Raw genomic sequence first — 25273 nt, forward strand, 5'->3', positions numbered from 1 at the left:
TCCTGGTAAATGCTGTCAGGGTAACACACGTGAAAAATTATTTAAAACCTTCTTCTTATCGCAAATGTAAAGGTATGGAAGAGTCAAATACCAGGGTCACAGGGTTATGTGCTGAATGCAGGTGTTTTGAGCACCCATGGAAGTTTAGAAAATTAACCAAGAATCAATTTCATGGGCATTATTTAATAGGCACTCTCCCCATATTGATACCATCCGCCTGGTAACCCTTCACCCTTTACTTAAATTAAAGGTCTAATTAGAAGAACAGAAATGCTCTTAAATACTCCCTTCTCTTCAAATAAAAACTGATCAGATCTCAGTTTAAAAAAAATGTATTGATGTGTGATTCTTAAGGTCGCTTTCTCCTTCCTTAACTTAGTTTTCATCCAAACAGACACAGTGCTGAGAATCTCCCTGAAGGTTTTGTGGAGGCATACTAAAAATCTGGGTCTCAGCACAATTTCTCCTTTTAAAGGGCAACATATAAGAGTTTATAGAAAGGTTGTGCCACAGAAGTCGCTGAGTGTTCCCTGGGATATGCCAATACCTTCAAATCTCTTAGAAGCTGTGAACTGAGGGCTTTTGCCATTTTGCAGCATCTGTTCTGTATTTGCCTGGCCCTGTGAGAGGCCCCTAGGGAAGTTGCATTGGTTAAAAGACAAAGTTGACTAAACTGTGAGGGCTGTATTTTCATTGAATGCTGCCATTTGCTGCTGTTTGTTGTACGTGCTGTATGTATGCTTTTAACATTTTGTCACCTTTCACCACTGTGTTGCTGAACTCTCACTGCTGGAAAGCAGGCTTTGTTAATATGTACTGTAGCTGCTTCGTTTGCAGAATGTAGAAGCAGGCAATCATCTGCTGCTAGCCTCTCCGCTAAACCAAATTCTTCGGTGTCACCGTCCACGACCCCAGAGGGTGGATCAGCTAATGGATACAAATCAGGGTTCACTCAGACAGGTAGGAGCTGAAAGTGCTATAAAGATAACCATTAAGGGTGGTAAGCTACCTCAGATATCTTGGTTCAGGGATGCTGTGAACAACTGGGTATTTACCCTGGGCTGTGTATAAATTACAGCGACGAGGATGCCTTGCAAGTTTTGCTTTGTGAAAGATTGAGACCCAAGTGAGGCTGAAGGTTAGCTTAGTCCTTATAAGACTTATATAAAAAGTATTAAAAGTTCTTTTGATTCATTTATTTGGTTCTGTGTTTCATTTAATTTTTTGTGGATCTTAAGAAAACTTGAATTACACATCTATAGGGAGATGTTTATTTAGAATATAGACTAGGTTATCTGTCTTGAAAAGGAAAGTAATCTCCTTTTGGAGTTGGGGGGGCATCTTTTATTAATTTGCTCATTTATTTATTTAAAGTTTATTTCACACAAGTGTATACTTGGAAAAGCAGTTTCCCCATACTCATACAGTGGTTTTGTGTTATACGAGTTAGCATCCTTCTCATAACTATTGTAGAAACTTATTAATGATATACTTAACAAGGAGAAACTGTAAAAATCAAATGGGTGCTGGCAGACAAAGAAGCAGCATCTTTATTTATTTATTGCAAATAGCCAAGATGCTTGTCTTTGAGCTTTTTTTCTCATTGCTTTATTACAGCTTCATCTGTGCCATTACATGTTTTTGTGTTTGTTTGTGCTATTTCTAGAAAATTTAAATGTAGGAGAAAGCTTTCTGTTGTAATTGGTTGATATCTATGTACCAGAGCATGTATTTCTCTAGGAGAGTATGAAATGCAGATGAAAAACCAAGATGGTTAAAGTACTTCTTCCACTTGCAAAGTGTGTTAAAAAGGAATAGCAAACAAAAGCTGAACATATGCGTTTTTAAGAAATAGTAATCCCTGATAAGTATGTCCAGAGCTACTTTGCCCAGGCGGTCACCCCTGTCTGTGTTTAGGAACCTGAATGCTTTAGGGTTTAGTGAAATGAAATCTAAGTGTTGTTTAAACATCTGCATTTCTTTACATGATCCCTTGGCTTCCAGAATCTGGCATGAGAACTGTGCAGATTCATGAACCCATTTATTTGAAACAACAAGTGATCCAATATTTACACAGCTTTGTCTTCTATTGTACCTGCCAAGTTAATAGATACACCTCTTATGTACGGCTTTCTCCTTATCGCTCACAGCGATTTTCAGTCTGCTTGGTCACTGTTTGTACTCTTAGGTCACAGTTGTCAAAACCTTTTCATCTCCTTCCACCGTTATCTCCTAGTGAAGATGTTGCCACATGCATACATATGAATCCCCTGTGACCAGGAGAAGGGGGGAGGCCTCCTTTTTTGGGTGGTGTGAATTCTGACATGGGTCCCCTGTGACAGAAATCTGACTTTTTTTTCTCCTAGGCTCTGCATAGCTGTATTTGAAGTTGAATTCTTGGTTGTTTTAAAACAGGAGTACTTACTAGCAAGTCGCTTTCTGAAATGGTTTTCAGTTTATTGTCAACGCCTACCCAGCGCCCTCGCCCTCTTTGTAAGGGAGGACTTGGACAACATTGGGATGGATTGTGGCAATGAGGAGATTGAGTGCCTGTGGGTTAAAATCAGAGGAGCCCATAAGAAGGTAGATTTTGTGATGGGAGTCTGTTACAGACCACCCAGCCAAGGAGAAGCAGCTAATGGGCTCTTTTATAAACAGGTGGGGTTAATCTCTAGATCAATGCCTCTCGTTCTTGTGGGAGACTTCAATCTTCCTGATATCTGCTGGAAGTACAATACAGCAGAAAGGAAGCAGTCTAGGAGGTTCCTGGAGTGCATGGAAGACAACTTCCTTGCACAGCTGGTGAATGAACCAACAAGGGAGGGTGCCCTCCTGGACCTGTTGTTTGTGAACAGAGAAGGCCTTGTGGGGGATGTGGCAGTAGGTGGACGCCTAGGACAAAGCGATCATGAGATGATAGGGTTTTCTGTTCTAGGTGAAGTGAAGAGGGTGGTTAGCAGGACAGTCGCACTTAATTCCCAGAGGGCAGACTTTGAACTCTTCAGAAGGCTGGTTGGCAAAGTCTCATGGGAGACAGTACTTAAGGGCAAGGGAGCCCATGAGGGCTGGGAGCTCTTCAAAAAGGAAATCCTAGCAGCTCAGGAGAAAGCCATCCCCATGTTCCGGAAAAAAAGCCGGCAGGGGAAAAAAACAGCTTGGCTGAACAGAGAGATCTTGAGTGATATCAAGAAGAAGAGAAACGTTTATGGGCACTGGAAGAGGGGACAGGCCTCTTGGGTGGACTACAGGAGGGAAGTGAGATTGGTTAGAGAAAAAATCAGAAGGGCTAAGGCTCAACTAGAAACCGGATTGGCAAAGTCTGTGAAAGATAACAAAAAATCCTTCTATAAATATATAAATAATAAAAGGAGGACTAGGGAGACAATACAGTCCCTATTGGACGCAGAAAGAATAACAGTGACAGGAGATGAGGAAAAGGCTGAGGTACTTAATGCCTTCTTTGCCTCAGTCTTTAATTGTGAAGAAAGTTGTTCCATCTGTGTACAAACCCAGGAGCTAGAGGAGCAAAATGAGGCTCCCGTGATCCAAGAGGAAGTGGTCAGAGCCTTGCTAGCTCGACCAGACACCCACAAGTCTATGGGGCCGGATGGGATTCATCCAAGGGTATTGAAGGAGCTGTCGGATGTGCTGGCCAAACCCCTTTCCATCATCTTCCAACAGTCCTGGAAGACTGGGGAAGTCCCACTGGACTGGAGGCTGGCTGATGTTGTTCCCATCTACAAGAAGGGTCGCAGGGAGGATCCAGGGAACTACAGGCCTGTCAGTCTGACCTCAGTGCCAGGGAAAGTCATGGAGCAGGTGATCTTGAGTGCTATCATGAAGCACATGCAGGAGAACCGGGTGATCAGGCCCAGTCAACATGGGTTCACAAAAGGCAGGTCTTGCCAAACTAACCTGATCGCCTTCTATGACAAAGTGACTCGGCTGCTGGATGAGGGAAAGGCTGTGGATGTGGTCTTCCTGGACTTCAGTAAAGCCTTTGACACAGTTTCCCACAGCATTCTGCTTGAGAAACTGTCAGCCTCTGGACTGGACAGGTGCACACTCTCCTGGGTGGAAAACTGGTTGGATGGCCGGGCCCAGAGAGCTGGAGGCCAGTGACAAGTGGGGTTCCCCAGGGCTCAGTGCTGGCTCCAGCCCTGTTCAGTGTCTTTATCAATGACCTGGATGAAGGCATCGAGTGCACCCTTAGCAAGTTTGCAGACGACACTAAGCTGGGTGGAAGTGTCAATCTGCTGGAGGGTCAGGATGCTCTGCAAAGGGATCTGAACAGGCTGGACCACTGGGCTGAGACCAGTGGCATGAGGTTTAACAAGGCCAAATGCCGGGTCCTGCACTTGGGGCACAACAACCCTGTGCAGTGCTACAGACTAGGAGAAGCCTGTCTAGAAAGCTGCCTGGAGGAGAAGGACCTGGGGGTGTTGGTTGACAGCGACTGAACATGAGCCAGCAGTGTGCCCAGGTGGCCAAGAAGGCCAGTGGCATCTTGGCTTGTATCAGAAACGGCGTGACCAGCAGGTCCAGGGAGGTTCTTCTCCCTCTGTACTCGGCACTGGTGAGACCGCTCCTTGAATCCTGTGTTCAGTTCTGGGCCCCTCACCACAAGAAGGATGTTGAGGCTCTGGAACGAGTCCAGAGAAGGGCAATGAAGCTGGTGAAGGGGCTGGAGAACAGGCCTTATGAGAAATGGCTGAGAGAGCTGGGGTTGTTTAGCCTGGAGAAGAGGAGGCTGAGGGGAGACCTCATTGCTCTCTATAACTACCTGAAAGGAGGTTGTAGAGAGGAGGGTGCTGGCCTCTTCTCCCGAGTGACAGGGGACAGGACAAGAGGGAATGGCCTCAAGCTCCTCCAGGGGAGATTTAGGCTGGATATTAGGAAAAAATTCTTCACAGAAAGGGTCATTGGGCACTGGAACAGGCTGCCCAGGGAGGTGGTGGAGTCACATTCCCTGGAGGTGTTTAAGGCACGGGTGGACGAGGTGCTCAGGGGCATGGTTTAGTGTTTGATAGGAATGGTTGGATTCGATGATCTGGTGGGTCTCTTCCAACCTGGTTATTCTATGATTCTGTGATTTTTTACTTTTTAAGTATTTCTGTTTTCTGCCCTTGTAAGTGAGCAATTCTGTCTGCAAGTTCTAGAAGACACCTGTAGGCAGACAGAGGCACACCCAGGATACTGAACCAAAGTGGTAGTTTTTTGATAGAAATTAGAGCACAAGGTAATTCTGAAATATAGTTAAAGCTCACAGTCCATTGTGGCCACGACATGCAGTCAGATGCCAGGTTTCCCTTTCAGTACGGCATGGGAAGATGCAGTACTGTTGCAGAGGAGAGACACCTGGCAGTGCAACCAGGCTAAACCCTTGAACAGAATCAAAAATTCAGTTTTAGGGAGACACGCAAGAGGGAAAACTTGAGTTCAGGTGTTAATAGGGAGTTAAGCAACTAGAAACAGTGTTCTACAATAGAAGGATGAACAGTTGTAGTAACTGTAGTAACCCCTTGGGCATCAGTGTGATGTTTAAAGGTGTGTCAGCTGCATCTGCATTATAGATGAAATTTCAAGAAAATATAATAGAACTAGAGAGAAATAAAAAAAAACAAACAAATAAAGCTTCTGGACAGCTTACTTTAAGGAAGACTTTAACACTAAATATTTGCTACATCATATTTAATGAGAGAGCAGCATTTTCCTCCAAAGACCCTGACCTGGTGGTGTTATTTGTTAGCCATTCAGCATATTTCCTGTGAACATGGACAAGCAGCAGCAGCAGAGACTTCTGTGTGTGTTCCCCATCCCAGTTATTCCAGCTGGCAAAGCAGACTCTCCTCCCCACCCTCCTTTGCCAAATGGTGTGTGGCCTGAGGGAGAATGTATTTGGCAGATCAAGTTGGTCTTTGCCTTCTGTTTTCTTTCCCTGGTTGTTTTAGTAGGACGTCTGTAGGTGAACTTAGCCTACTTTGCCCGCTTGTTGCAAACTGCTTTCTGGACAAAACGCTGAGTTAATATTCCTTCACTCCAGTTCTAAGAATTTGCATTTGTCAGTGTAGCAGCATCCATATGTTGAATTTTTCTTGGAGTAAATGGCAGACATTAAATGCCTGGTGTTAAAGTAGGGACCTACATGTTGAGAGGTTTAGTATCAGTTCTGATTCACGGCTTCATACTGGGCAAGTATTAGAATTTGTTTGTTCTTCAATTTATCTGTCTATAAATTAGGGCTGATGTTTTGCAGCTGTGGTAAAGCACTCTAAAGAGTTACTGTTTGTTGATTCATCCAGAGAATTTGGGCTTAGATACTCTTCATTTCTTATCCAGACTTAGAAATGGATGTACACAGTTCACGGCCACAGACAGTAGTGCTGGAAGGAGGTTATGTATTTGATTTTTTTTTTCTGCCCTAAGTCAAACTCAGCTGTGTCTGGCGGTGTTTTGATAACTTGTTCTTGAAAATCTCAGGTGGTGGAGATTCTACAACCTTTTTAGGCAACTTACTCCAGCGCTTATTCCCTGTGGCTGCTGGAGGCATGTCACACAAGTTCTTTGCCTTTGCTTTCTCATCTATAGCATGGGATAGTTGTGTTTACTTGCCTACCCCACAGAGGTATTTTGAAGAGCGATGAAATAGCCCTTTCTTCAGTTAAAATGTGGCTCGATTGTATATGAGTAAAAAATATTGTGAAAGAGATCGGTAGTAGATTATGAGCTTCTATCAAAATGCCTGGTTAAATGTTTGTTACAACTCCTAAAAGATACCAATACATAATGATTTCTTAGTAATGTAAAAAAATTGTTTGCGTTAAATGCAGTGATGAGTTTAGATAAATGTGTATGATAGTTCATGTGTATATAATAAAAATAACGTGCACATACATATATAATTTAACATAATTGCTTAAACAACTTCTTTTCTTAGAGTCTTCAGTATTCAGTCCAGCAAAATCATCTTCTGCTGTTAACTTAAGTGGAACTCAAGACCCTTCCCGGAATAAGAACATTGTGAAACCTCTGGCTCTGTCAGTGCAGCTCGTAGGAAAGGGATTTAGTGCAGGTATGGCTTTGCTTTCCAGGAGGGCTGAGAGCCAAGGGAATTGTCGGCTTAACAGCCAAGAAATAAGGGAATCATCTTTTTTAGTAGAAAAAGGGAAGGAAAACATTCACTACACTGGCATTCCCCAAAGCTGTCATATTCTTGCAATTGTGTGCACAGAAATTTTGCACAGGCAGCCATTGCTAACTCCACACAGAGCCACACCTTGGCTTTCAGATTGGACATCCTGCAAAAAGTGCATGTCATATCCCTCTTTGTACTTCCTAAGATATTTAAGAGTCTAAAAGTCACCCCTTGATATGACCCTGATTCTTACCTCAGTAACCTGAGAGCTGCATGGTGTTCTGCATTTTTAACAGGTATAGTTCTTCCACATACGTTTAATGGAATTTAGTCGCATTTAAAGAGATTTTAATATCTGTGCTGTTTTAACTATTTATTTCTGTATTTTTTTCCTCCTCCATACTTGTGTAACAAAGAGAATTTATCATGCACTGAAATTACTTCCCACCATTTTGACTGCTTCTGTAACTGTATCTGTCCATTCCAAATCCTTTCCAAACCCTCAGCTCGGAGTAAGAATAGGGAGCTTAGAATGGTCGAGTGATGTTTTTCAAATTTTGCCAGTTGGCAACCTGAGAATCTTGTTTGGATGGCTGCGGCTGTGGAGTTCCATGTTATGTTGTTTTAAGCCAAATACCTACATCTCACGCTCTTTCTGTTTCTGCACCATCTCCTGCTGTTGCTCCTGGAGTGCGTACCTGGGAGTGAAATCTTTGTGGAGCTGGCCGATACGGGAAGGAGCTGTAGTCCTCACTGGGCTTCATGTCTTCTCTGTGCAGTTTATGCCATTTTTTTTGACTCCTGCAAAAGTTAGTCTCTGAAAAAGAAAAAGCTCAGAAGTGTGAGGATAACTTCTTGTGATCCTCAGTTGTTGTAGTTTTGTTTCATGACCTGGATGCAGTGGGTACTGCCAGGGTGTCAGACCTGCTGAGGATGGAGGAATGTCTTAGGCAGAGGTAGCAAAATTAAGCACCGTTTGCCTCAGTAACACTCAGAGCATGAATACTTTATAGCAAACTGTCCTGTCTTCTGTGCCCAATCTACCTTGCCAAAGCTTTAGGTTAAAGCCCAGTGGTGAATTACTGTGTGGCACACGGACAACTGGCAGAAAAACAGATGCACCAGAGAGGCTTAGAAATCTTTAAAAACGTAATTAATTATGTGCTTTTTTTTAAAAAAAATTGTGGTGTCTAAAAAAAATGTCACAAACTTTCCAATATTTTGAGTGTGTGTGATTTTTTATTTTATTGTAGTGAATTTTTTTCTTGATTTTTTCTTCCATCTATCCTCCCCACCTTGAAATCTGGAAACACCATTTCAAGGTTAGGATTTTGCAGTCTATACTCAGATTATTCTCTGTCAAGTACACTTCATGCTTTCCCTGGAGTATGTTTCTTTTGGCCACACATTTTGCCCTGTTCTTTTGTGTCTGCATGCAGCTGTATTACTTTGTTTGTGTTCAAGATTGTCACAAGCCACACACTTTGTATTTTATTATACTCAGCTCCTCTTTCAGTACGTGCCACTGATGTTGCTAATGGAAACGCTAATGGTGGAAGAAATAATGTATTGAGTTCTACAGTCTCTCGGCCAATGCCTCACTCGACATCTCCAAGCCCTGGCTGTGCAGCTGGAGACCAAGGTAAAGAAAACCTCTCTGTTCTTTTATTTTAAGCTGCACTGGCTATGGAGCCTGAAGTTTGTGATTCTGTTCTTCTCATTATGCTGTTTCTGCAGTTCGGTCTTTACAGATCTTTTTGGGTTTTGGCATGACTGTTAATGATAATGCTGTACTTTTTAACATAGGTAACAACTTTTTTCACATCATAATCTGGCTTTGTGTAAATCCAGTTGTAAACCTTTGGTGATCTGTGGTGTGATACCAGTTCAACACCAAGTGGAAGTGTGGGCTGGAATCTGGTCATTTGGGATGCTGGGGTTTAGAATTAGTTTTTGCTTTCCTTCTTAGCATCAATGTCTAGTTCTGGACCACCAAAGAAACGTCACCGGGGATGGTCTCCTGGGTCCCCAGTCCCTCCTCCTGGTTTGCCGGTTCCTGTTCCTATGATTCGGCCTTCAACAAGAACAGGTAAAACTTGAATCATGCAGATTTCATTCATAAAAAAGCTGTACTCCGCTAGACCAGTAGCTCTGTGCTGCTTCTCTTAAGTGTTGCACAGAAAACATAACTGAGCTTCAGGACAACACGGAGAGTTTTTCAAGTGCCCCATAAAAATGATTGCCTTGTCTTTGCTGCCATAATCTAGGATGTAACAATTGCTGCAGGAAAGAAAGGAAGGGAAGGAGAGACTAATGTTAGTAAGGATCCAGAGCCATCTAAGTCCCCCAAATATAATTCAGTTCTTCTAAAATTGTGCAGGTATATGGATATATGGACATAGTTGAAGGATTTCCATTAGTGTTCACTTTGAATGTTGTGTCTCGGTCTGGTGTGACATGCTACAGAAATAGTGCACTTGGCTCCTGGGAAGGAAGAAGGGCTTTATGCAGTTTTGGTCTAACAAGGGACACTGATGTCTACTAGGTCAAAAGTTTGTGAGACTGCATGTTTGTTGTGCGTGAAAAAACTTTTAGAGGGATATGTAGCATCATGATATGAAACAGCATTACATAGAAGTCTGTGTGAATACAAGAAATAAACCCCTTTTGTCAACATGTACAATATCTTTTTAACTCTGCTTTGCAGGGCTTGGTTTTGAGATGTTTTGGAACTGATTTTCTGAGATATTCGTCATAGGGAGGAGGGTTACATAGTCGTGCAGGTTTGCCTACTTGAGCAGCTCAAACCAGTTGCAGCTTTTGTGAATTTCTAGCTTCAGAGACCTGATGAAGATACATGATATAAGGCAAATCCCTCCCTTTTATTGAGTTTGTCTCTACAAATCCACTACCTCTGCTGTAGTGTGTTCTGTGAGTCTTTTGTAGTGTTTATTGGATAAACAATTCGAATGCTAAAACATATGCACACATGCATTCACTCGTGCTGCCTATGATGCTGTTCTGTTGATGGCATTGTTTGAAAAATATGTTACGAAGCAGCAAGTGAAGATTGAGAAACTTCTGAAGCAGACCACATGCTGAAACCTGATTACAAAATTCTTACACTTTGTTTCTTTTCACTCATGAAGGCTTTCTTTTCTCTTGCACGAGTAAAGCCTCATTTTTATCCTTGTAGCCACTGTCTAAGGACAGCATTGAGATTTTGACCAGTATTTGTTTTTCTTATCCACAGGTATTTTGTGTCAGAAGTCAGAGCAGTCTCCTCCCTTGTATTGAGAGGCAGTATTGAGAGGTAGCCTCTTTAACCATCTTAGAGGTGGCCTTTTGGCTTGGTACTTGGCTTTGTTTGAAGATGCATATTCAAACCTGCTTTTTCCTCTCTCATTCGCACCAACAATACAGTGACCAGAAAAAGTTTTATTTTAGGGGTGTGGCTACAGGAGAATATAGGCTCTTAATTTAAATTACTTAAAACTATAGCAGGAAATGCAGAGACCTTTTGAATTTTATTACAGTTAGTGATCTGCAGAATTTTTGTTTCATTTGTTCATACGGCCAAATCACAGTATGAGCCTTTTAGTAATGAAAGCATCTCTTTTCTTCATTTTATAGAGCCTCTTTTGTCAGCCCCAGTTCCTCAATCCATGTTAACTGGAATTTTACAGCCTCAACCCATCCCAGCAGGGGAGACTGTAATAGTTCCTGAAAACCTGCTGAATAACTCGGGAGTCAGACCAGTGATTCTGATAGGTAAGTCTTATGCTGGGGAAACAAATGCTGTGTTTTGAATAAATGCATGCTCCCCTAAGAGAAAGGGGTGTTTTTTGTTTATGTTTGCTAGTTCTGGCACTCAGTTCAATACAAAGTCAGTCTTCCATAGATAGTTTGTTTTAGTTGCTGAACACTTAAAATTGGAACGTAGGAGATTTCTGGAGTTAAGAGATTTCTGATGAACCTGATTTGCAAATCGGTCACAATTAGGTCAAGTTTATACGAAACCTCTGGCCAAATTGAAGTTTTGTACAAATAAAGTTTTTGTAAAATCCAAGAATAGAAATAATTCCATGTAATGAAAACAGCTTTCCAGTGTAAACAACTTACAAAACAAGCAAATATTTCCTGCAGCATTTATAGTCCTGATCTTGAAGTCTTGGGATTCTGCATGAGAACCGGCAAATTTATTTGAAATGATTAATCAGAAGTGAAACATACTAACTTTTTTGTCTTTTGTGGTCCATACTTCTAAGCAACTGAGATAACAAATCAGGCTTTTAAAATCCATTAGCTCTATAAAGGATATTGTTAACCCTTAGAAAGACTTTGTTTTTACTTTGAAAGTATGATTCCTAATGTGAATATTCCTTTCAAGCTGAGCTGCTGCGGCATACTGTGTAACAAAGGTGGGTTGGCTTATACTGCCAATGTTTTTTTTACTTTTTAAATCTCTTTTCAGTCCAACATTATACAGATGGTTGTATAAAGTAGTTTTGATGTTAACAGAACATGCCCATAAAAACAGTTCATGGAATAATTTTTCATCCCTGAAGAAATGGTGTAGTTCTCAGAGCCCTCATTTGCACAGATAATATACACAATTCCCAGAGAATTAACAGGACCATGTGCTAGTAAAGCCATCAAGGATAGGGTTACACTTCTTCTGGTTTGCTTTTCTTAGTGTTGTTTTCTAGAAGCCTGTTCTAAAGCCCTAGCATGGTGGTTTTCAGAGAAACACTTCCCTATTAAAGATGAGGATGCCTCAAGTGCAGACTGAATGCAGCCCTTAGGCTCTTGGGGAGCTGCCTGTGAAGTCCTCAGTTCTGCTAAATGTTAGTGGCCCTGAGAAACAGTGTCCTATTAATAGTGCAGAACCAGATGTACCCAAATGGACGGGTGTGACAAAATCTATGTGGTTGTTTTTGCTTCAAGAAAGAAAAAATTTCTCAAGGAAAAGAGGAGTTTAGCCTGTGCTTATGTGTTTTGCCTTACAGAACAGCATGTTTAGTTGTTGATGTTTATTTAATCTGTTTATGAAAACAGAACGGAAAGGTGGCAAAAAGAGAGAAATTAGTCACAACTATACCACGGTGGCTGAATCAATGCTAATGAGACTTAAGCTGCTTTTATGATGTTAAGATCATACTTTTGCTTCCTTTGATTTTTCTTTTTTAATACACTGTATTATGGAGAATCTGTATTTAAAGGACAGGTTAAAACACAAATAGATAACATTCTCATTTGTATAGCAGTAATTATTATCCTGCTGATAGGAAGTTATTGTTATTTTATGCAAAACTATATGATCGCTTGTTGTAAAATACAGCAAAGGCTTGCTGGACAATCTCATTTATTTTGTAAGCAATTATAATGCCAAGAGCAGTCACTGATGCAGTATGTTCTGCAACATAACATTAAGGAGGAATCTGGAAATGTATATGTGGTGAAAGATTTCATATAATGGCATATTTTTTGAATTTCTAAGCTTTTTTGTTTGTTTGTTTGTTTCTTTAATCTAAGGTTATGGCACTTTACCTTATTTCTACGGAAATGTTGGTGATATTGTTGTAAGTCCCTTGCTGGTGAATTGTTACAAGATGCCGCAGCTGGAAAACAAAGATTTGGATATCTTGGGTTTGACCAGCAGTCAGCTGCTAAGTGTGGAGAATATGATACTTTTAACTATTCAGTATCTTGTCCAACTGGGTAAGGAATTTGTCATCAGTACTTGTTTTTATTTGTGATTGTCCTTTTTTTCTCCCCACCCTCTTTATGGCCATTTCAAAGCCAATTTTTTGGCAATTTTTGTGCCTTGAAGAGGTAAGTGGCTCCATCTAGTGTGTGTGACTTTGCTGGTTTTGTTCATCAGACTGAAAAAGGGAAGTGGATTTAAAGGCTGGTACTACTTCTGCTGTCCATATGGGGATTGACCAGGTCACCTTTGTGAAAATGGATTTGCAATGCAGATAACTCATTTGCTTAGGGTATCAAACCATCAGTTATCACAGCTCCTTCTAAGGACAGTTGGTTTGTTTTATTCAGTTTTGTGACAAATGCTGGCAGATGTGTGATGGTCATCATTGTTTTGGTGACAGCACCGTTTACATGAAAACCCCGTTTGTTATTCAGACCAAGACAAGCGATTCAGTGACTATCTCATTCTTGTAAGTGTTTTTGAAATGGACTCTTTGCAAGTTTGAGATCAAACCAGCAAGCCACTTCTTCTTTCCCTTATTGCAGGTCCAGATGTTTTTCCCAACCTTAGAGTGAAAAGTAGCAGTGTTAACAGTAAGGTTTTAGAAGTTAAAGAATAATGCAGGATAGCATTGGGAAACTTCTCACAGCAGTCTTGGTCTTCATTTCTGTATTTGAAAAGATGCTAATTATCATAGAGGAGTGTGAAATAACTTTTGTGAAGAGCACACTGTTTTTCCTGTACTGGGTTTTCTCTGGGGCATCTGTGATACATAACAATATGAAACATGCAAGTGTTTCAAAAGAAGCAAAACTGGTGATATATCTGTAATTTGGGGATCAAAGCTGCTCTGTGTGGGTTTCACTCATGGGTTCTTACGCTTTCCTCTTCTCCCTTAATGCCGTCTTCTGTGTTGTGGTACTCTGAGTGACCTGTTTGTTTTATTTATCATTCTCTGCCTTGATAGTCTGTTGGATGCCAGGTTAGAACTGGCAGAGGGTTTCTTTTCCAGTCTGCCCTTCTCTCAGTGGCCTTATATTTGTTATCTGAGGTTTTCATCTTCGTTAGAAAGTTTGTAAAGTCTGCATGTTAAAACCAGCTTGTCCACGCAGTTCTGGATTGATAGAGGCAGTCTGCAAATTTCTTCATAGGAAAAGCTGATACAGCATTTCCAATTAAAAATAAACTATTTGTTGAAACTTATTGAGTCAACAAACCAAACTCCGTGAGCAAATTCAACCTTAGATGGATGTAGCAAGTCTACACTTGCTACAAACCAGAGGAGCCTTCATGCAGAGCTTATGGAGCTGAGCTGTGTGTAGTGAGCACTTTGCCTTCAGCATAAAGCAGTTCCCTTATTAGCAGGTGTTTAGTTTGGCTTTTATTCTTAGCTGTGCAAAGCTGAATAGTTTTCCATTTGGCCTTGTGTAGAGATGGGTGCCAGCCGCAGTGAGATGAAAGAGCCTAATGAGGAGAAAAGTAAAAACATTCTGCAGATCATAGGGGTCAAAACGTGTGGCTGGTTTGAATATTGCTGCAAACTTGAAACTGTTGGAATTCTGACAGTTGCACTAGACTATAATCTTTATTCCATTTTGAAAGATCAAAGCTGATTAGGATGATTGGAAGGCAGCCGGCTTCAAAAGTTTTTGAGATGGAGAAGAGACAAATCCCATATAAATGAACAGTTTGTTCATGTGAACCTCTTCTTTTCTTGAGAAAGTAGGAGTAAAAAATTGTTCCTTCTTCCAGAGTGTATTGTGAAAGAGCAAGATAACAGCAAAGATAAAAAAGCAGACAGAAGATTGAAGTAAATACTGAGTCTTGCCAGATTTTTTTCGGATCTCACTACTTGTACAAAATATGTTTGCAGATGACTGTGATTACAGATTGTAAGAATATTATTTAGGAAAGTGCTCTTTTTTCTTAAAGAAAATATTTATATATGAGAATTCCTTTCCATTTTCCTGTAAGATTGACGTTATTAATTGTGGGATAATGCTATTGTGTTTCTTTTTTAAAATCAGCCGAGCAATGTCACAAAGATATTATAGAACAAAGCAAAAAAAATAAGTACACTTCTGACACTTTCATTTGAGATGTACTGTGAAGGGTATACACAGCTAAAGCTGTGATTGTGAGCCATAGCACTGCTATAAATAAATTCCACTGACTGATAAAGGAAAAAGTAAAAAAAGATCAAGAGGCATGTTTGATTTCAGTGTTTTTTTACAGTCTGTTTCCTGTACTTACTCAGGTTTCACATTTGTTGTCTTTGGCGGCCTTTGGAGTGAGTATTCTCAAGCCTTGTTTTTATACTTCAAAATGCCCATATTTGCCATATGGGTTACATTTTGTCATTTGTAATTGCCTGCTTTTTAACTACTGCACGACTGTTTCTGCAAGCACAGTTTGATCCTACACAGTGCTTAAGGGCTGTGTTTTGGGCAGCTCTAGGGGATTTCTGGACCCTCTGTTAAGTATCTGGCTGGAATTATGAAGTTGTTCTCCCTTCTTTCTTGTTGTGGTACATTTTAATTACTTTGTCTGTATGCTGTGACATCCACAAGTGTTCTGTAGCTTCAGTATCTGAATGCAAACCCAGACCTGAGGCAGGAACAAGCCTCGGTTTTCAGTGGAAGGGACATTCAGGCACTCAAAGCAACAGGTTGTTCCACCAATTCTCCTGCTCTTAGATGGTTGGAGGAGTAGTTCTCTTTGAGATGTACCATGAAGTGTATCTACCCAGAAATGGATATTTGAATATGTTGTCTTAAACTGTAGGTGCTTTTGGAAGCTTAGCTGTTTTAATAAGGCCTTTGTCAGATATCAGAGTGTTATGGTATTGCTTGTTTTGCAGTTTTGTTTTCTGTAGACAAAGTGATCCTTTGCATACTCAATTCTGTAGAGAAGCTTCCAAATATTCCCTTTTAACCTTGACAGATTCCTGTATGTATATTTATGAAACTGTTCACAATCAAAATCAATATCTATCGTTTTGTCTTCTGTCTCATCTCTCTCATCTGATATTAGTTCCATTATTTTTCTAGATAGTTGTGGAGAAAGGCCACCATGAGCCAAGTGTGTTATTAAACACCTAACTGATTCTAATATATTTCCCTATCAGAGCCTTTCTGATAACTATTTTTTAAAGTTTTTCTCTCATAAATCATCTGAATGAAATTCTGTGTGTTCTCATGCAGAAGTCTTTCCATTTGTGCTATTATTTTAATTTGCCTGTGTTCATGATCACTCCCGTGTCTTGAGCTTGTCTCTTAAGTAACATCTGTCAGTCAACAAGATTGACCCAAGGCCAGATGCTGGGTCCTGCACCTGGGGCACAACAACCCTGTGCAGCCAGACTAGGAGAAGTCTGGCTGGAAAGCTGCCTGGAGGAGAAGGACCTGGGGGTGTTGGTTGACAGCGACTGAACATGGGCCAGCAGTGTGCCCAGGTGGCCAAGAAGGCCAATGGCATCTTGGCTTGTATCAGAAAACGGTGTGACCAGCAGGTCCAGGGAGGTTCTTCTCCCTCTGTACTCGGCACTGGTGAGACCGCTCCTCGAATCCTGTGTTCAGTTCTGGGACCCTCACCACAAGAAGGATGTTGAGGCTCTGGAGCGAGTCCAGAGAAGAGCAACGAAGCTGGTGAAGGGGCTGGAGAACAGGCCTTATGAGGAGTGGATGAGAGAGCTGGGGTTGTTTAGCCTGGAGAAGAGGAGGCTGAGGGGAGACCTCATTGCTTTATATAACTACCTGAAAGGAGGTTGTAGAGAGGAGGGTGCTGGCCTCATCTCCCAAGTGATGGGGGACAGGACAAGAGGGAATGGCCTCAAGCTCTGCCAGGGGACGTTTAGGCTGGAGATTAGGAAAAAATTTTTCACGGCAAGGGTCATTGGGCACTGGAACAGGCTGCCCAGGGAGGTGGTTGAGTCACCTTCCCTGGAGGTGTTTAAGGCACGGGTGGATGATGTGCTGAGGGGCATGATTTAGTATTTGATAGGAATGGTTGGGCTCGATGATCCGATGGCTCTTTTCCAACCTGGTGATTCTATGATTCTATGATAAGAGCTTGCTTTTATTTCTTTCAGTGTATAACATCTTTTTTTTGTTGTGGTTGATATGTTATTTCTGCAGAACTTTTCTTTTTCAAGGTCTTCAGAGATCTAGAATGCGTGATGCTTTCTTAGAAAGGGAACAAAATATCTTTCCAAAAGAGAGCAACAAAGAGAGATTTATACCCATGCTGTGCTAAATTAGACTAATCAGAACTTTTTGGCTTGCATCAGAAGTGAAAACAGCCTTGCATTTATAAGTCTATAGTTGTCCTACCATGCTATGATTATTGGATGGTGACATTCTTCATATATTACTTCTAAAAAAAGCAAAATAAAAACAGGCAACAGTTTCAACAGATTCTGAACTAAAGGTTATTTATCCACTCCCTGACCCACTTCTCACACAACTGTTCTATTTCCTTTCTTTTTCACTGCCCATTTTGTTTGTTGTCTTTGGCCCTGAAAGAAAATATAAACCCAAAACCTCAACATTTCACCGATGTCTGGTATTTAAGACCCTCTTTTTGTCATAGGAAAGCAAGCTGCTGAACTGTGAAGCTGCCTTTGGTACTGGCATGAGATCTTGGAACATTAAGCTATGATTACTTCTTTCTCTGCATGCATGATTATTTTGATCTGTTCTGAGTATCGTTGACAATGAGACAAATCTAACTGAGTAAGATGTTTATTGGAGCTGAGTTGGGGAACCGATGCTAAGATAGGATAGTGCTTATTTTTGTTTTCCAGTTCAACTTCGCAGTACTGTTTACAAAGTCAGGGGAATGTAGATCTAAATTTGTGTATACCCCTTAATGTTAGAAGTTTGGAGATTCGCTAAATTAATTTAACTGAAGTGAAAGAAGAGTTTAAGGATGTTTATTTACATCCATGCTTAGTTTACTAGTATGCATGATGAGAAAGAGCAAAACAAAGACCACTTTACAGGTTTTGTTATACTGCATGGCCGCAGTTAGACTGCAAGGATAAGCATTTAGGTTTTCTGCTACGAAAACATACGGAGGCTACATGTTTAATTCATCTGTTCCAGACAAAAGGCATACATTTTCCCTTTCCCTTGTTTGTCCCACCAGTTTTCGAAGGGAAAAAATCTAGGAATGAGATGGATTACCTTATTGTTAAAAAGCTGGGGGGAAAATGCTGGGAGAAAGTGGCTTCTAAAATGAAAAAGCAAGAATATGGCGTGTAGGTAGATAACACTGAGTAGTGAGTAGGTTTTGTAAGTGTAAAAAATACAGTAAAGGAACTTGTCAGATCAACACAGATGTGTGATTATTCCTGGTTTGATAACATTTTTATATGAGATGCTGTTCTTCTGTTTGTTTGTTTTCAATGAAGGCCCTGACCAGATACCCCTGAGGGAAGAATTTGAGCAGATCATGCTGAAAGCTATGCAGGAGTTCACTCTGAGAGAGCGATCCTTGCAAATGAGCGCACAGTGTATCTCTGTGTCACCAGGTCAACTCCCTTGGCTTGCTAGGTTAATTGCTAGTGTGTCCCAGGACCTCGTTCACGTGGTTGTTACCCAGAACTCATTGGCAGAAGGCATCTCGGAGACCTTGAGGTCTCTCAATGAAATGAAACATCAGCAAAAGCTACCGGATTATGTTGTTGCCATTTGTGCATCAAAGATAAGAGGAAATGAATTCTGCGTAGTAGTCCTAGGTGAGTATCTTCGCAGTACACTTCAAAGATAATACCAATCCAATTTTGCTGAATTAATTTTCTTGAGTCATTGTTCCAGCTTTTAAATCTCTCTTGTTGTTTTGTTTTATTCTCCTTTCTATTGTTACACTGCAGTGTCACAGTTTACTGTTCCTCCATCTTGACTTGGAGTATAGTTGTCCATGAGGGTCTAGAACAATAGCTCTGTGCTAGTCATTACTACTCCTTATGGGCCTGAAATTTTATTGTTTGTCTGGCTACCTTAGAAAATATTGTGAAGCGACCCAGTGACAAAATGGTCGGTTTATCTTTCTCTGTTTTTTTTGTAGCAGCTGTGCTATTTCACGTGGCAGTATTGGACTGACCACAGTTTTCTCCAGGCCACTGTAGAACAGAACACGCTTTTTATCCTTTTCACTATGTTGATCTTCAAGTTTCACATTGGTGACTGGCTGTGATGTCTGTGTGTGCTTGAGTGTGTCTGGATGGAAAGAGGATTTTAACTTGTCATCTTTCCTTTGTAGGCTGATAAAACAGTAATGTCATTTTTTTACTTTCTTGCCATACTAGGGATAATTCCTTTTTCATATTTAACCAAGACCCTCCATTCCATCTAAGGTATAAATAGTTATTTTGCATATTATTTGTCTCCCAAGTGTGCAAAGCTATGGGAAACAGCTTGCAAAGGATGTGCCTAACCGATGTAACTAATTCTTCTGTCACTAGGAAAAGGACTTGAGACCCCTTTCTCAGTCTACCGGATAAAAGGAGAGGCATGGCTGAAGACCGGCATGCCCCACACCTCCAGGATGAAAAGCTGGTGTTGATAGTGCACTGTATTAAAGATCGCTCTTGCTTTTTTCTCCACTCTTCTCCAGGTCAATATCAATCTAGGGCACTTGCAGAAAGCATGCTTACCACCAGTGAATTTTTAAAAGAGATCAGTTACGAGCTCATCACTGGGAAAGTTAGTTTCTTGGCATCTCATTTCAAAAATACGTCTTTAGGTGAGTAGTCCTAAGAAACAGAAGTTCTAGCAAAGGCAATGATTTCTTTAGGGTGGGTGTCTCCTGTTCAGCAGTTGAAGTGCACATTATTACAGCTCTACCCTCGCCACTGAGAGGCATTCTTTTCTCCTCTCCATTCTCTGCAAGTAAAGGAGTTCTCATCTACTTCTCCCATGCAGTGCAAATTACTCACCCCATGACAAAAGATTTTTAACACTGTTTGACGGCAGGGCATGTGTAAGTGCATGAGTCTTTTCTTGTTTGTGCTTTTAGCACAGGTTTTAGAGGTTGCTTTATAGTGTATGTTTGTAATCATCAGAAGTCACTGGTGGCTGTAAAGGCACAGACCTGGATATATTCAGCTGTGGTTTCTTTCTTTTTTTTTTTTTTTTAATTCATTCAATTGGCAAATCAGTAAATAAAAGAGAAAAATACTCTCCCTCCCTCTTATCCCTCTATCTCCAGTCCCCTGCCCCTTTGTGGATTCAACATCAGCTGTATGAGAACACGTGTATATGTAATGTTCTACGTCATTTGTCTGAAACGGCTTCAAAATAATTTAGTGTTGCTAATTCTTATCTAGGTGATGATTTGGACAAGCTGCTGGAGAAGATGCTGCAGCAGCGAGGGGAAAGTGTCATTATTCCTTTCAATGGAGATGTTAGTGAGTGCGTGTCATCTCAAGAGGCAATTGCCATGGTTTCTACACAAGAACCAGGTAATTTTGTTCTACATGCAAGATGTGAAATAAGCGACAAGTTTGTTAAATGTCGAAATGCATGTGCCTCAGAAGAGTCTGAGGGCAGAGCTGCAGTCAGTGTGCCAACCTTCAGATTTTAGTACTGCCAGCTGAATGTAGCAATACAGTAGTCTCTCAGACAGAAAGTATCTGTAGTAGCCCTCAGCAATGTTTTTCCCCTATTTTTTTTATTCCTAAGCTAAAATATGTGTTCTTCTGTTCCTCACTAGGCAGAGTAGAGAAGGTTTTCTTTTGTAACATTGACAACATGGACTCACGTCACCCTTTTGCAGCTAGAAAAGGAATGTAACTTTAGGCTTAAGGCACGGGGGAACTGTGTTCTCCTCTTTTCTCTAGGTGTCTTCCTCTATCTTAACTTCCAATATTCCTTATTTTCCACATGTAAAATGGTAATAATATGTACTACAAACTTGTGCTCTGAGGCTTAAACTTTTAGGGAAAGTGTTTTTAAGATCTTGGACTGAAAGTGCTAGGCAAGCATAATCTCTAACTTGATGATTTGAGTTGCGTTTTATTCAGCGTAATGTGATTAGATACTTAGGTGCCAATTATGAGCTAGGATTGCCTCCCTGAAAATGCTAATTATCATTTCTCCATTTTAGAATTCTTTCATTATTCAAAGTTTTAACAATGTTTTCATATGACAGTAATGGTAAAAGATACATTGAGCTGCTGTGAACATTGAGATTCTTTTGGGTCTAGTGTCAAAGCACATTCAACCTCCAATAAAGCTTTTTCCCTCTGAAATAAAGGTATGCTGTTGACTCACATTAGTTAGCTTAAATTGATTATCTCAGTGTTAGATCGGAATGAAAGCAAGGTGGTTTATAGTCTCCCCATGGATCAGAAGATCCAGTTAGGAAGGGTGCCAGGTACTTTGTTGACACCCCCAGAAAGATAAGTCTTGAGCTTCCTCACAGGTTTAATTTGAAGGGAGAACAAGCTTTAGATTCTGTAATTTTTTTGGTTTTACTACGTAATGATGTGCAGCGGTGCTTTTTTAAACTGATATAAACAAAGCCTATAGTAGCACGATAGGATGAAACTGGTAGTCTGCATGCTGAAAATATCTAGGGTCTAGTGAAACATTGATGGTTGGGCATGGAATTTACCTACTAGAAATAATGAAATATAGGGATGTGGGGTTTCTTTTTTCAAGGAAACTTGAATGCCCTGGTACATGTGTATAGAGAGCTAAGCTCCAGTCCCCCAGTTCTCTGCAGCTGGTATTATATTGATAGTTATTAAGCTCAAATAAATCTGAGACAAAGATTTTTGTTAGAAATCAAGAAGCCTCCAAAGAAATTAATGCTTCCCCCTAATAATAGAGATCTATTGCTTAGGTGTATTGCTTATACTTCCCTTCACAGCCTATATTACTGTCAGTCAGTATATAGACATACGACTGTCTCAGTCATGACTTAGAGTGGGACGCAGTACTTCAGAGCAGAGATGATGTACAAATGAACTCCAAGCTGACCTGCCATCCTGGTAGGGTCTTTTTGGCTGGATTATCAACACAGGTTCTGTTTCCTCAGATAAATAGGCGTGCTGTTTCTCATCCCATCATACCCTGAGTGTAGCAGCCTCCATGGCTGGTTCTCCCAACAGGAACGATGGAAGGAAGCTCCTGAGGGAGAACTGCAAGTTTTAGGACAACATTAGAGCCCTATTAGTGTGTATATATCTGGGTTTTTTATATATACATCTTTTACTTGTATACACATGTGTATTATAAATGTGTTAATTCATTTAATGGAATACATTTCACAATGTTGGCATTGAGACTGGGAGCAACCACTGTTAAAAATCCTCAGAACAGTTAGAGCATTTAAAAAATGGGCAGTGCTGTACTTTTGAGGTCATCTGATCTATTATCACATTTTGATTAAAAAAAGGAAGTTTGTGATCTGGACCCAGCTCTCCAGAGCATTGAGATTTATTCTGCTGAGTGATTTGTCTTCTGATGATAGAAGATAGGCTGCTTAGGTCATGTTCATCGGGGGGGTGGGAAAGTAAACATGTTTCTTGTTTTCTTTTTCAAACAAACACACTCTAGATTTGGATGTTGATACCTTCCAAATTTACCAGCCGCAGCTTACAGTTGCCAGAAAGCTCTTGTCCCAGGTTTGTGCTATAGCGGACAGTGGCAATCAGAGCCTGGATCTGGGCCACTTCAGCAAAGTAGACTTCATCGTTATAGTTCCCCGGTCAGAAGTCCTGGTGCAGCAGACCCTTCAGCGGATTCGACAGTCAGGTAAAAGGAAGGGGAAGGAGACTGTTAAACCAATGTATGTGATGTTATTAAATCATACCTAGTACGAATTCGGAAGTTCCTCCAGCATGTATTTTGCATGTCCAGTGTTAGCTCCATTAGTTGGTATTGTTGATGAATTCTAAATATGTTCCTTTCATAAACTGGACCCAAATGTCAGAAGCGATTGCAGTATTTGTGCAGGTCTGAGGAATGTGTGATCTGGAGAAGCATTCGCCTATCTGAACAGGGAGGAGAAAGGCAAATGTGGCTGTTGAGGTCTTTTATCCCCTAGAGCTGCTAGGGGGATTTGTTCTTGATGCATTTTTGTGTGAATACTGTCTTATGTATTAGCACAGACCTATGTGCAGGAGGCTCTCTTAAAGGTAGGTAAACGCATGGATAATACATGCATACATTGGGGCATGACAATTGCCATGCTGATTCAGATGAGAAATTTTCTTGTCTGGGGTTTTGTGGTACCAAATGCCTCAAGAGGAACAAGAAAGGCTTGGTAGACAGATTATGGAGTGTGTCCCACTCTGTTAATGACCGACGTGTCCAGAAAAGCATTAGAATTTCTCTGTGGAGAAAGCTTCTGTCTAATAGAAATGAGGACTATCTGTAAATGTTTGGCCCTTTTTAGCTTTTGATTTCTGGGCAGTAAGGAAGTCCTTAGGATAGTTGTATATTTAGGACCGTTTTTATTGACTGAATTTTTTTTTCCTGCCTCTGACTTTATCTAATACCTTACATTTGCTTTTGAAAACCATGAAAACAAGCTTCTGGTGTAATGTGTCTACGAGTGGATTTGCGTAGTTGGAAGGCCTTTTTCCTCTTATTTTCTACTCTGAATTGAACGGACTCGTACTTTTCGATTATGCAGATATGCCCTGATATTTCTCAGTATTGTGGTCCATCTCTATATTTTTTCTCTGCTTCGTACTATTTTACTAGTTAAATTAAAAAAAAACAAAATAGATTATTTGAAGTACAGGTTTCTTTTCCTTTCTAACATAAATTTATGGGCTGGGGTTTTTTTGTTCCATTCCTTCATTCTTCAGATGTTGTATTTACTTAATTTGCTGCTGCACACTAAACCAGCGGTTTTCTGGTATCTGTTAACAGGGTTTCACACTTATTTTACTTTATTAAATGAATGTTTTTTACAAAGCAGTTAAGATACTGTTAAATATGTAGTTGAGCCACATTGCATGGTAGCTTGTTGCTACTTCTTTAATTCAAATGACACTTGAAGCCATATACTGTGATAGCCATCATGCCTACTTTATGAATATGATGGCAATCTATCATTACAAAAACTGCTAGGGAGTAGTTGTATTGACACAAACATTGAAGCAGGGCATGAAAAGAAAGGTGTGAGAGTCAATTTCATATATATTCTACGATTTTTGCAGAGGAAAGATAAGAATAACCTTCTCTGACTTGAGCAGGATGAACATATTAGCTGAATGCAGGCAAGTTTGGGCCAGGATCATGGAACACGGCCAACTGAGGCTCTGGAAATTTTTGTGGAGGTCCGAGTTTTTTGGGTTGGGTTTTTTTTTGGCCTTTTTGATAGCATGAGAAATCTTTGAAAGGTCTTCAGGCACTGTTTTTGAAGAAATCCTGAGTGAAGAAGCGTGTTTCAGTCCCTATTGTGATCTGTTAGAGCAAGTCCAGAGGAGGGCTACGAAGGTGATCAGAGTGCTGGAGCACCTTCCACACGAGGACAGGCTGAGAGAGTTGAGATTGTTCAGCCTCAAGAATAGAAGGCTCTGGGAGACCTTATAGCGACCTTCCAGTACTTAATGGGGACCTAGAGGAAAGCTGGGGAGGGGCTTTTTGTCAGGGAGTGCAGGGATAGGACAAGGGGTAAAGGTTTTAAGCTGAAGGAGGGGAGATTTAGTTTAGACATTAGGAAGAAATTTTTTCCTGTGAGGATGGTGAGGCACTGACACAAACTGCCCAGGGAAGTTGTGGATGCCCCATCCCTGGAGGTGTTCAAGGCCTGGTTGGATGGGGCTTTGAGCAGTCTGATTTAGTGGAAGGTGGCCTTGCCTATGGCAGGGGAGTTAGAACTGGATGTTTTTTAGGGTCGCTTCCAACCCAAACCATTCTATGTTTCTATAATTCTTAGTAGAGCTTATCAGCAATTTGACCAAGTCCTGATATTGGCAGACAAGTGGCAACCTACCATTGACCCTTCAGTTCTGGATGCACTCAAAAGAAAAGGTTTTTGTTTTATTCTTTTCTGACAGGTGTTCTTGTGGACTTGGGCCTAGAAGACAATGGGACAGCATATCAGAGAGCTGAGAAATACGTGGTTCGGCTGGACAATGAGATTCAAACAAAATTTGAAGTTTTCATGAGACGAGTAAAGCAGAATCCCTATACACTGTTTGTGCTGGTTCATGACAATGCCCACGTGGATTTAACAAGGTAGCTACTTCAGTCTACTAGAAGGAAACCATCCTCTCACAGCATTTTTTGGTTAGATTTTTCAAAAGACTTAGCTCCTTGGACAGCCAGTACTTTCTCTATAACTAAGGTATTTTATGGCTGAAAATCAGAAATCATCTTTTTTGCTTACCCATGATATTTGTTAACTAATTCTGATTCAGTTGAAAATAGGTGAGGCTAGTTTCAGATTTTTGCATTCCTAAC

General features: G+C 40.7%; 1 protein-coding gene across 5 annotated transcripts in view; it reads left to right on the plus strand.

The window, feature by feature from the left end:
* Nucleotides 1–25273, plus strand: part of GREB1L (GREB1 like retinoic acid receptor coactivator) — an 80529-nt gene that overhangs the window by 25732 nt on the left and 29524 nt on the right. For 2 of the 5 annotated variants that reach the window (XM_069853943.1, XM_069853944.1), the window contains exons 6-16: nt 823–960; nt 6938–7072; nt 8640–8777; nt 9105–9224; nt 10769–10906; nt 12671–12856; nt 18259–18585; nt 19464–19592; nt 20176–20310; nt 22412–22609; nt 24868–25048. In XM_069853943.1, the coding sequence (XP_069710044.1) occupies nt 823–960; nt 6938–7072; nt 8640–8777; nt 9105–9224; nt 10769–10906; nt 12671–12856; nt 18259–18585; nt 19464–19592; nt 20176–20310; nt 22412–22609; nt 24868–25048 (1825 nt within the window). The remainder of the gene's footprint in view (nt 1–822; nt 961–6937; nt 7073–8639; nt 8778–9104; nt 9225–10768; nt 10907–12670; nt 12857–18258; nt 18586–19463; nt 19593–20175; nt 20311–22411; nt 22610–24867; nt 25049–25273) is intronic. The other 3 variants (XM_069853945.1, XM_069853946.1, XM_069853947.1) reach the window with 2 other exon arrangements.

Source organism: Phaenicophaeus curvirostris, chromosome 3, assembly GCF_032191515.1.
Source record: "Phaenicophaeus curvirostris isolate KB17595 chromosome 3, BPBGC_Pcur_1.0, whole genome shotgun sequence".
In the NCBI taxonomy this organism is placed as follows: domain Eukaryota; kingdom Metazoa; phylum Chordata; class Aves; order Cuculiformes; family Cuculidae; genus Phaenicophaeus; species Phaenicophaeus curvirostris.